Here is a 13,056-nt window from a genome sequence, read left to right as displayed (position 1 = left end):
ATTTTCTTCTTTGCTGTAAGTTATTCTAGTTAAGTTACAGTCAATTGAAGTTACAAAGTATTTCAAGTCATCACCCACACGTAGTCCGCTCACATGTGTATGTTACTGACTTTACAGTTAAGGAAACGAAGGCGGTCGAGTACAATGCCTTTTCTCCTTATACATCCAAGGCATAAAAACGTTTGCTTGTTTCAGTACATGTATATATTGATGTGTATCTGTGTCTGTATGTGTACCTGTATTATGTATACCTGTATCTCTCTCTACCCGTAGGTGTGGCTGTAGCTATAGTGATGTATGTACCTACACCTGTAAGTATACCTGTACGTTTATGTGTACCTGTAACGTGTACCTGTAGCTGTAACTTCACCTGTACCTACACCTGTAAGTATACCTGTACGTTTATGTGTACCTGTAACGTGTACCTGTAGCTGTAACTTTACCTGTACCTACACCTGTAAGTATACCTGTACGTTTATGTGTACCTGTAACGTGTACCTGTAGCTGTAACTTTACCTGTACCTACACCTGTAAGTATACCTGTACGTTTATGTGTACCTATAACGTGTACCTGTAGCTGTAACTTTACCTGTACCTACACCTGTAAGTATACCTGTACGTTTATGTGTACCTGTAACATGTACCTGTAGCTGTAACTTCACCTGTACCTACACCTAAGTATACCTGCACGTTTATGTGTACCTGTAACGTGTACCTGTAGCTGTAACCTCACTTGTACCACCCTGTAAGTATACCTGTACGTTTATGTGTACTCGTGTACCTGTAGCTGTAACTTTTACCTACACCTGTAAGTATACCTGTACGTTTATGTGTACCTATAACGTGTACAACTTTACCTGTACTACCTACACCGCAGTAGCATATGTACGTTTATGTTACCTATAACACCTGTGACTTAACCTTTACCTACCTGTAACGCATTTATATTATGTAACGTTTACATACAACTGCTTTACCTGCCTACACGTAAGTATACCTGTACGTTTATGTATACCTTAACGTGTATAAACACTTTACCTGTCATACCTGTACGTTTATGTGTACCTGTAACGTGTACCTGTAGCTGTAACTACCTGTACCTACACGTAAGTATACCTGTACGTTTATGTTACCTGTAACGTGTACCTGTAGCTGTAACTACTTTCTGTACCTACACCGTTACCTGTACGTTTATGTGTACCTATAACGTGTACCTGTATGTAAACTTCATACTACTGTACCTATTACGTTTATGTAACTTACTGTAACGTACCTGTAACTGCAGCTTTTACACCTACTACCTGAAGTACCTGTACATTTATTTATGCCCCATAACGTGTACCTGTAGCTGTAACTTTACCTGTACCTACACCTGTAAGTATACCTGTACGTTTGTATTGCCTGTGTATATAACTACCTGTACCTACACATATACCTGTACGTTTATGTGTACCTGTAACGTGTACCTGTATAACTATGTACCTACACCTGTAATATACCTTACGTTTATGTGTACTGTAACGTGTACCTGTAGCAACTTTACCTGTACCTACTGTAAGTATACTGTGCGTTTATGTGTACCTGTAACGTGTACCTGTAGCTGTAACTTTACCTGTACCTACCTGTAAATATCCTGTACGTTTATGTGTACCTGTAACGTTACCTGTAGCTGTACCTTTACCTTTCCACTGTAAAAGTATACCTACATTTATATGTACCTGTAACTTTACCTGTACCTACACGTAAGTATACCTGTACGTTTATGTGTACCTGTAACGTGTACCTGTAGCTGTAACTTTCTTACACCTGTAAGTATATCTGTACGTTTATGTGTACCTGTAACGGTACCTGTAGCTGCTTCCTGTACCTACTGTAAGTATACCTGTACGTTTATGTGTACCTGTAACGTGTACCTGTATTATATACTTCCTGTAAAGTATCTCTTTATCCTGTAACTGATTCTTCCTACACCTGTTGCGTTTGAGTCAGGAGTTTGATGTTTATCTTGTTACCGCACTCAGGTACAGGGTAAAAAAAAATAGTACGGGAACTGTATACATTTATACTTGTGTATATGAAGAGATTAAAACACATACAAATCATACAACCTCATATAAACATACGGGACTATATACACAAATATTTATAAATGAATATCCTTAACTATTGGATATTTAATGGGTGTAAAGATGAGAAATATTAAAATTATGGGAAATATCCTTTGAGACTGTAGATATCTCTCAGTAAATACTTCCAATTCTACAAGGAGGCAGACTGTCAGCCTCCAAATACCTTTAACAGTGGAACATATCAATTAGCAAAACTACCTGTGCTAACTCCTCAATAAAACTCTATATACTCTCGTTCAACACTCCACAGATTACAGACGGAACGCGGAGTGAATTTATACGACGCGAAGAATTGCTACCAAACACAAACATAATTCAACAATGATACCAGAAACAATTTGACGATAAAGTGTTACCAGAATAGGTGATATGTTATTGCCTTCGCCGAATCATTTGCATACAGAGACGTTTTAACCTGTGTCAGTAATGTTGCCGCGGGATTTTTAAAGTGATATTTAACCGGTGGTCTAATTTCAGGGATATAACGAGGTATTTGCATATCTGATGTTATACTAACTCCTTTTAAATTGACAATTATGCAGCGGAAACACAACTTAGGATGATTAGCAATTGAATTGTCTGCTAATCGGCCTGTCGGCGCTCCATTAAATGCTCAAACGAATATTTACAGCATCGGCGCACGACAGAGCGGCGTGTAGTCCGGCCGGCGAGGGTGAAGGCGAAGCTCTACTCTCTGCGCAGGGAGGAGAGTACGGCTGGGGGAAGGGAGGGAAGAGGAAGGGAGAGAGAGGGAGTATAATTAAGAAAAGAGAAGGAGGGAAGGGGTGAGGAACGGAGAGAGGAAGTATAGTTGAGGAAAGGAGGGAAGGAGTCAGAAAAGGTGAATACGGCTGCGGAGTGGAAGGGAGAGAAGGAACAGGGAGAGAGAGAGAGAGAGAGAGAGGGAGAGAGAGAGATGCAACAATCTATGTACCTTTCTTAACTTTCTTTCTTCTCTTTTTACCTCCTCATCCCCTTCTCTCCCACTTCTCCTCTTCCTTCCTACTCATCCTTACCTCTTCCACCCCCCCCTCCTTACACACCTAACCCCTCATTACATCTCCTCCCCATCCCACCTCCCTTATCCTCCCCCCACCTCACCACCCAGACACACACCCTTTTCCACCCCTTTCCTCTCACACCCATCCTTCCGTATACTTTTCATTTCTACACTTTACCACCCCACCTCTTCTTAAAACACCCTTTATACCTTCCTCCCCTTTTCTATATACTAACCTCTTCCCTTTCCTTACCCTTTCTTCCTCTCCTCCCTCCCACCCCTCTCTTCCTTCCCCCCACCCCTCTCAACCCCACCCCCCCTCCCCCCTCCCCTCCCCTCAACCAACAGGAATTAAACCATTGGCTTTTACGAGCACCTTTTGTTTGACTGAGGTAACACTCGTAATGCGGTGATAGGCGGCAATGTAACTACTCTTGCTACTTTGTTGAGAATTTACATACCAAGTATAAGGTGGTGTTGAGAACTGCTGGCTGACGCTAGGGGCGGCAGGGGGGGAGAAGAGGAAGGAGAGGGAGGGAGGGAGGGTGGGTAGGAGGAGGGGATGGGTAGGTGTGATAGGAGGAATGAAGGAAAGGCAGGGATAGGTAAGTGGGATGGGAGGGAAAGAAGCAGGAAGTAGTTGGAACGAAAGAGAGAGAGAATAGAGGGATAAAGAAGGAAGAAAGGAAGGAAGGAAGGAAAGAAGGAAGGAAGGAAGGAGTGAGTAGGAACTATGTAGGGAAGAGAGAGAGGAAGAGAAGGAAGGAAGGAAGGAAAAAATGAGGGATATGAAGAGAATGGAACGAAAGAATTAGATAAAGATTGATTAGGTTAGGTTAGGTTAGGTTATAATACACTCATTCTCATGTTGTTTTACTAAGTTATATTACATTTTCAAGGTGAGAAAAATCTTAAGTTCCCGAGTATTTGGAATTTTTATTTAATATAAATACAGAGAATAATTTATATAGAGAAGAGTCTGTTTACGTTACTTCATCTTCCTTCTTTTCTTCACCTCCTTCCTTTCCTCTCTCTCTCTGTCTCTCCCTCTCATTATCCCTCCCTCTCATTATCCCTCCCCTTCATTATCCCTCCTCCGTCTCTTTATCCCTACGTCTCATTCTCTCCCTCCCTCTCATTCTCTCCCCCTCCGTCCTTTCATCTCACCTTCCCTCTCACCCTCCCTCCCTCTCATCACCCCTCCCTCTCACTGTCCTTCCTCTCTCTCTCTCATCATCCCTACGTCTCATTTTCTCCCTCCTTCCCTCTCATTCTCCCTCTCTCTCGTTCCCTCCCTCCTTCTCATCATTCCTCCCTCTCATCCCTTCTCCCTCCCTCTCCTCCCTCTCCCTTTTCTGCGATAAAGGCTGAAACACTCCCGTAGTCTCTATATTACCACTGTCAATTTTGTTTTTCTCTTTTAATTAATTTCATGAATTCGGTCAGGTAAAATAACACCTGTCAACACCCAGGTGAGTTAATTAGAGCAAAAGTTTTGTTTGTATTCGTGACAACTTTGGGAAATAAAGAACTGCCCAGGTAATGTTTTTGCCTGCGTGTCTGTCCACCTGTTTGTTCATCCATCCGTTTGTCCCCTCTCCGTCCGCCAGTCCGTCTATCTATCCACCCGTCCGTTTATCTATCCGTCTATCCATCCTCTAATGAAGGCTCTTGACCTTACTGCCTCGTGTTCATATCATGACCTCAAATAATCAAGCTTTCCCCTCTACGCATTTGACCTACTTTTCAAGATCACGTGGTAGTTAAAGGTCATGAACGATAGGATTAGCCAAGAAACTTAAAAAAAAATAAAAAATAATATATGAGCGGTTGTGATTTTTTTCTGGGATTTGCTGAGGGTTGGCGACCATGGCCCACCTACTGAAAAAAAAGTCATTTGGGCTGTTTACTGATGTGCTCTTTAAATATTGTGTCACCTTAAAGACCTTCATTCATCTATTCCTTCACCTCCCCTCCCTCCCCCAGCCTCTGCCTTCCCCTTGGCCTCTCCTACACTCGATCTTATCCAGGATTATCCCTATCATTATCCTTTCATGTCATTATTGCGTTTATTATTTCTGTTGTTTATTTTAGCTAACATTTCTCTCTCTCTCTCTCTCTCTCTCTCTCTCTCTCTCTCTCTCTCTTTCTCTCTCTCTCTCTCTCTCTCTCTCTCTATACCGACACAGTTTATATATGTATACATTGTGCAATACATTTATATAAACACTCGTCTTCACAACTTGACCAATCACCAGTCAAACATCACCTCCCCACCCCCAGCCCAGCCTCCTCCAGGTGGGTTAAGGGAAGGAGAGGAAGGGAGATATAGGTTGGGAGAGGAAGGGAGGTGGGGGGGGGAGAAGAGGAGGGCAGGTAGGTAGGTAGACTAAGGTAAGGACCCTTCGTCAGGTAGGTACGGTAAGGTGAGAAAGGTGAGCTAATTAATCTAGGGTAGGACGTGTCCCCCGCCTCACCTGTTCTCTCTCTCTCCACACATAATTAATTCCGTCAAGTCAAGATGTTTGATTAAAACAAGTTGACGCTGATGACCTCCTCCTCCTCCTCCTCCTGCCTCTTCCTCCTCCTACCTTCTTCTTCTTCTCCTACCTTCTTCTTCTTTTTCTCCTCCTACCTCCTTTTTCTTCTTCTTCTTTTTCTTCCCCTCCTCCTCTTCTTCCTCTCCTCCTCCTACCTCCTCCCCCTTCTTCTTCTTCTACTTCTTCTTCTTCTCCTCCTCCTCTTTCTTCTTCTCCCTCCTTCCCTCTTACCTCTTCCTCCTCCTCCTATCTCCTCACTCTCTTCTTCTCCTCCTCCTCCTCCTTCTTCTTCTTCTTCTCCTCCCTTCTCCCTCCCTCCCTTCTTCTCTCTCCTTCCCCATCCCCCATCCTCCTTCTTCCTCCCTCCCTCTACCCTTTACAAATCATACGTAAACTAAAAATGCCCAAAAAATGACTTAAATTGAAGGCTTGGGCTCAAACTCATTTACCTGAGCACAAGCACCGACAGGTTCATTAGCGTCAGGCTACAGGTGAGTGTGGAGCATGGCAGGTGTCTCTCTGGCCACACTCTTTCTCGGTCACATCCTCTATAGTAATATCCGGATCTACGGTAAATGTCAATTGTTCGGATTTTCAACATTGTCAGTGTCCGGATGAGGTGGTATAGGTGACCGGCTAAAACCTTACTTGAAAAAAAATCCACAAAAAAATCAGCCATTGGACAAAATCCCCGAAAAAAATACTAGAGTGAACAAAATCAATCTAATTCAAATTCTTTTATTTTTTTTAATGTTAAGTTAGGTTTAGTTGGTTTATACAGTACCTACTCATCCCTAGTGGCAGGCTTTCAGGAACTGACTTGTGTTACCAGTTAGATCTGACAGGTATTCAAGACAGTTCTTACTCCTTGAGAAATGTTACCTTTAAAGTGAATCGTACGTTCAAGAGAGGACATAACCTGAGACGTACACACGGTCGTCAGGTAGGCGTCTGCTGGACTATATCAGCTCCCCGCCCTCATTACCAGACCACCGACGGGCTCGATTAAGACTCCCCAGAAATTTGGAAGCCTCCGTTAATGGCTGGTTAATGACAGGTTATGACCCGCCAGTTGAGAGTTAGTAGCATATTCGGAAATGATCAGTAAAACGGTGTGGAAGGCAGCAGCAGACCGGGGCAGAGGAGCGGGCAGGTCGGAGGGTCAGGCAGCGGGCGGCAGTGGTTGGGCCCGGCGGGGGTGGCAGGATGACGGAGCCCCGGGCGCTCATCATGTGCGGGGCGACACGTCATTGGATGATGGATGAGGTTTCTCCGACATGGAGCGCTTCCATTGGAGGAGACGTACGCGGACGTGCAAGATGATTGGCAGGTGACGGAGCCGACGCCCGCCGCGCGCTCCGTCATTGGCTCCCACGCACCGCACAGCCCGCTTCAGACAGCATTGCACTTGCATGCCATCAGGAATCCTAATGTTCCACATATGTCATATCCTTCTGTTTATGGCGCTCTTTTTACCTTCGATTGTCTTTGTTAAATGCTCTTCGTGAGTCGTCTGCATAAATTGCCCTTCGTGTTATTGAAATTTAGTGTGTGAGTGATCCGGCAGGTCGGTGTTCCCGCGTATACCTTTGTCAGGAGGGTCTGCGGCGCACCACCCAGCCCTACACCACCTACCACACCTACGCCACTTTTTTACAACTGCTTTAAATCTTATATCTGACATTAAATATCAATTTATGCCAATCAACGAACAGTAAATAATAAGTCAATGAAGTCCTTAACACCAATACAAATTAGAGGAAACAGCTAGACGTCTAAGATCAGAGATGTCACAAAGTCCTGGTCCTCCCCGTTCCTTCCTACCCTGGCCTTGGCAACACTGTCTACTGAGAAATCTAGTTCACTCTACTCGGAGACATTTATTAACATTTTAGCCGCGTGTACAGACCAGAGAGAAGTTTAAACTGTACATAACGACAGAGGACAGGTCGAGGGTAATTTTCGAGCAGTTAAGAGATGACGTTTAGCTCTAGGCTTCTCCACCACCCGCTAACCCCAACGCTCCTCACCCCACCTCCCTCTCCCCACCTCCCCATCTCCCCACCTCCCTCACCCCCCTCCCCCCTCTAAAAAAAAAATAACATTACCATTTCGTGTCATAAAATAAAGTTCTTCCGAGGATAAAATTACCCAGCAATTTTCTTATCCATGCAAGCAAGACTACCATTCCATTAATCCATTTCGGTGTCACTTTTAACGGTGCAAATAATTTAAAGTAACCCCCACTCTGTCATCATTACTCTGCCTCTACCACCACCAACCTCGCTATCGCAATCCACCTCTCATCCTACCCTTCACACATCCACCAAATCCACACCCTCTATTGATCTATCATCCACTAGACACCCAACCATCATCCACGAGTCTGAAAACCACGTCCAAATGAGGTAATTAGAGAGAATAACAGGGTCTTTTATGGAGGCGAGGAGGTCACTTGTGGCTCTCTCAATCGACCACCTCCACGTCACCTGAATCTCTCTTAGGAGGTCAGACAGACAATCACTTGGTTATCGATACTCTAATAACCAACAGGTGTGTAATAGGTCCGTCCCATTTACCGTGGTATATGGACCAATTACCCTCCTAGGTACAGTAGTTAGGCTTTTGTGTGTGATTGGTGACTATCCCGCGTGTAAATAGTGTAGAAGGAATATTGGAAACTGTTATTATAGACTCTCTCTCTCTCTCTCTCTCTCTCTCTCTCTCTCTCTCTCTCTCCATTTATGTAGATTCTGATAATTATTTACTGAAAAGAACATTGAATTAATTAACCTCTGTGAATAATGCTTTGTATTTTAAGTCTTTGTAACTTCCTGGAAAATAGTACCTTAATGGTAGATTAGGATAGGTTAGGTTAGGTTAGGATAGGTTAGGTTAGGTTAGGTTAGATTAGGTTAGGATAGGTTAGATTAGGATAGGATAGGTTAGGTTAGGTTAGGTTAGGTTAGGTTAGGATAGGTTAGATGCGAATTCAAATCCAAAACCATATCCATTTCCATCCAATCGTGTCCTTATCCATTCGATCCGTGTACTGTACGTGTCTTGTCTCTATGTCCTTGGAAAAGCAACTGTATCCATGTCTTACCTGTGTCTCCATGTCTTACCTGTGTCTCCATGTCTTACCTGTGTCCCCATGTCTTACCTGTGTCCCCATGTCTTACCTGTGTCTCCATGTCTTACCTGTGTCCCCATGTCTTACCTGTGTCTCCATGTCTTACCTGTGTCCCCATGTCTTACCTGTGTCTCCATGTCTTACCTGTGTCTCCATGTCTTACCTGTGTCCCCATGTCTTACCTGTGTCTACATGTCTTACCTGTGTGTCTCCATGTCTTACCTGTGTCCCCCATGTCTTACCTGTGTCCCCATGTCTTACCTGTGTCCCCATGTCTTACCTGTGTCTCCATGTCTTACCTGTCCCCATGTCTTACCTGTGTCTCCATGCCTTACCTGTGTCTCCATGTCTTACCTGTGTCCCCTGTCTTACCTGTGTCCCCATGTCTTACCTGTGTCTCCATGTCTTACCTGTGTCTCCATATCTTACCTGTGTCCCCATGTCTTACCTGTGTCCCCATGTCTTACCTGTGTCCCCATGTCTTACCTGTGTCCCCATGTCTTACCTGTGTCTCCATGTCTTACCTGTGTCTCCATGTCTTACCTGTGTCCCCATGTCCTACCTGTGTCCCCATGTCTTACCTACGTTTCCATGCCCCTTTCCAACTATGTCCATGCTCGCCCTCCATATCCGTGTCCTACCAACCGTGTCCGATTTCTTCTAGCCGTTTCTAATGTCCTCTCGACTGTGTCCGAGCCCATTACGTGTCCGAGCCCATTACGTGTCCGAGCCCATTACGTGTCCGAGCCCATTACGTGTCCATTTAACTAAGCTGGATCCTTCAGCCATGCCCATGTCCTTTCAACCCATGTCCATCCATGTCCACATCCTACCTCCTTACCCCGGATCCCGGAGATATAGTTACTTCCCCTGAGACACAATTAATGATATTCTTAAAGAAATCCATTGGAGAATATTGCAAATTCACCCCCAGAGAGAGAGAGAGAGAGAGAGAGAGAGAGAGAGAGAGAGAGAGATGCCCCTCCCCCAAAATATAAATGAAACATCCCCCTGAGATTTATATTATTAACAAAGAGACTCCCCCAGATATACCACTGAAACCCTCCCTTACCCTCAAATACACCCCAGAGATATCTATCCCTTGTTCCCAAATACACCCCCCCCCCAAAGAGACACCACACCCCAGATACACCCCCAGAGAGAGGGTAGGGAGGGAGGGGAGGGTGTAGGGTAGTGTCGTGACAGAGGGCCGTCAGTGTGGGCTTATGATGATAGGATAAGAACCACGTCTCTCTCTCTCTCTCTCTCTCTCTCTCTCTCTCTTTGTTACTGTTTTCTCCGGATGTCTCCCACAAACACTAACGCCCTTCCTAATGACAGATAAACACACCTTTCCGTCCTCTATGTAAATCACACTGGTAAAAAAAAAATAATGATATATTCTGTAAACAAAGGGAGATTATTTACGAGTTTAATGTATGAAGAAAAGTCTATTTAATCGTGTGTTTTTTTGTAAATAATTGTAAAAGAGAAAGACACTATGACAGGATGGTGTAAAAGTGTGTAAATTAAGGTGTAAAAGTGTGTAAATTAAGGTGTAAAAGGGTGTAAATTAAGTTGTAAAAGTGTGTAAAGTTAGAAAAGGGTGTAAATTAAGTTGTAAAAGGGTGTCAATTAAGTTGTAAAAGGGTGTAAATTAAGTGTAAAAGTGTGTAAATTGATAAAAAAGATACAGTAATTATAAATCGTGTAAATAAGGGATGATTTACGAGTGTAGTTGTGAAGAAACTTAATTTAATCTTTATTGTTTGTAAATGAGAGAGAGAGAGAGAGAGAGAGAGAGAGAGAGAAATTTAAAGAGAATAAATTAACAACAGTGACAATAACCATTCAATAAAATTAACAGTGACCTCAGTAATCTTACTCAATAGTTAACAGTGACCTCAGTTATCTTACTCAATAGTTAACAGTGACCTCAGTTATATTACTCAATAGTTAACAGTGACCTCAGTTATATTACTTAATAGTTAACAGTGACCTCAGCTAATTGCTCCGTTGACCGAGTATATGACAGTGCTCATATAACATTTTCACTGTTAACAAGACAACAGCATTATAATTCCCATAATATAATACCCTATCATACCTTAATGCCAAGAGAAATGAAAGAAATCTGTGCAATAATACTCCCTGAGGAAATAAAAAATCTAGAATGATAAAAATCTGACGTATATTAAACTCACGAACCTAAAAAAGAAATCTGACTTAAAACCTGAGATCATAAATTCAAGGACTAATGAATGATGGAATCGGGGGTATTATTTACAATCGGTTTTAAAATATCGGATTGATTGGCTTGTGTAAATCTGTATATTTATTAAAATAAATAAATCGGAATGGTATGATTTTAATCTGAGGATAATAATGTATCACTGAGCTTCAACATTTATGACAGGTTGGTTAGGTTAGATTAGATTAGGTTAGGTTAGGATAGGTTAGGATAGGTTAGGTTAGGATAGGTTAGGTTAGGTTCTCCTCCAGCATGGACTACATAAAGAACTGTAATTTAACGTCCATTTTTTTGTATTTGTCAACAAAATTTCCACCAAAAGAGAAAAAATAATAATAATAATAATTTCTTGAGATTTCGTCATAGATTTCACTTCTAAATTCAACACATTTTCTCATCACGAAATATTAGAGTTCTTATGAACGAACAAGAAAATAAAACATTGTAAGATTATGACCTAAATAACACAACACCACACAACACAACACAACACAACGCAACGCAACGTAACACAACGTAACACAACACAACGTAACACAACGTAACACAACACAACGCAACGTAACACAACACAACGTAACACAACACAACGTAACACAACACAACGCAACGCAACGTAACACAACACAACGTAACACAACGCAACACAACACAACACAACGCAACGCAACGTAACACAACACAACGTAACACAACACAACGTAACACAGCACAACGTAACACAACACAACACAACACAACACAACGTAACACAACACAACGTAACACAACACAACGTAACACAACACAACCACAACACAACACAACGCAACCACAACACAACACAACACAACGTAACACAACACAACACAACGTAACACAACGTAACACAACGTAACACAACGTAACACAACACAACACAACACAACGCAACGCAACGTAACACAACACAACGTAACACAACACAACAGCAACACAACACAACACAACACAACGCAACACAACACAACACAACACAACGTAACACAACACAACACAACACAACACAACGTAACACAACACAACACAACACAACACAACACAACACAACACAACACAACGTAACACAACACAACGTAACACAACACAACACAACACAACACAACACCAATTCATATTTTCTCTAAATCTTTCGCCATGGCAATTATATTAAATTTTATTGACAGTTTTCATGATAAGTTACAGTAAAAATATTATTTACCTCCATTACCCAGATCCTAAACCTCTTTATATGTTAACAAGGAGAAAAAGTGTAATGTTTAAGCTATGCAAATATTGTATTATAATTTGACTGACAAATCCTATACGTTTATGACGCTATAAATCACAGCAGAGGGAGGCTGTGCACGGTATAATAGAGGAGTAATTGTGGGTAAAGTATAAGTCTACTCCCCCACCACTCTGTTACTCCACACACACACGCACACACACACACACACACACACACACACACACACACACACACACACACACACACACACGTATACTGTTCACACGCTCATAGGCTCTCTCACGCTTACATGCTCATAGACTCTCACAGCTCACACACACACACACTCATAGACTCACACACACACACACACACGTATACTGTTCACACGCTCATAGACTCTCACAGCACACACACACACACACACACTCATAAACTCACACACACTCACAAGTTCACAGACCCAAACACTGCCATACACACACACACACGCATACAGACACGACCAAAGAAAGATTCAATTAATAATACAAATCCTCATAAGTGAACCTTAAGCACCATAACGAGGCTACCTGTAGACTCTCACTATATCGTCGACACCATACCTCCTCCCTCACACCCCCCCCTCTACCCTCACCTTCCAAACACCATATACATTACATTAAGGAGAATCCAATACAGATATTTTTACCACATCTTGAGTTACGATAGAAATGATTTAAACTTACGTGTACTGTGTGGGTTAAGGGCGGTGTGCAATGGTAGGTGTTGCGTG

At 42.6% G+C, this 13,056-nt stretch overlaps 1 protein-coding gene across 1 annotated transcript in view; it reads right to left on the bottom strand.

Moving 5' to 3' along the window:
- The window catches only part of LOC121865645 (early nodulin-75-like), a 25,426-nt gene extending 16,183 nt beyond the window's left edge, over positions 1-9,243 (bottom strand). The window contains exon 1 of the mRNA XM_042365173.1: positions 9,213-9,243. Within this exon, the coding sequence (XP_042221107.1) occupies positions 9,213-9,243 (31 nt within the window). The remainder of the gene's footprint in view (positions 1-9,212) is intronic.
- Positions 9,244-13,056: the final 3,813 nt, after the last annotated feature.

The sequence above is a fragment of the Homarus americanus genome, unplaced genomic scaffold (assembly GCF_018991925.1).
Source record: "Homarus americanus isolate GMGI-L3 unplaced genomic scaffold, GMGI_Hamer_2.0 scaffold44651, whole genome shotgun sequence".
Classification (NCBI taxonomy): domain Eukaryota; kingdom Metazoa; phylum Arthropoda; class Malacostraca; order Decapoda; family Nephropidae; genus Homarus; species Homarus americanus.
The sequence above is the reverse complement of the archived record's forward strand: the minus strand, read 5'-3'. Positions and strand labels throughout refer to the sequence as shown.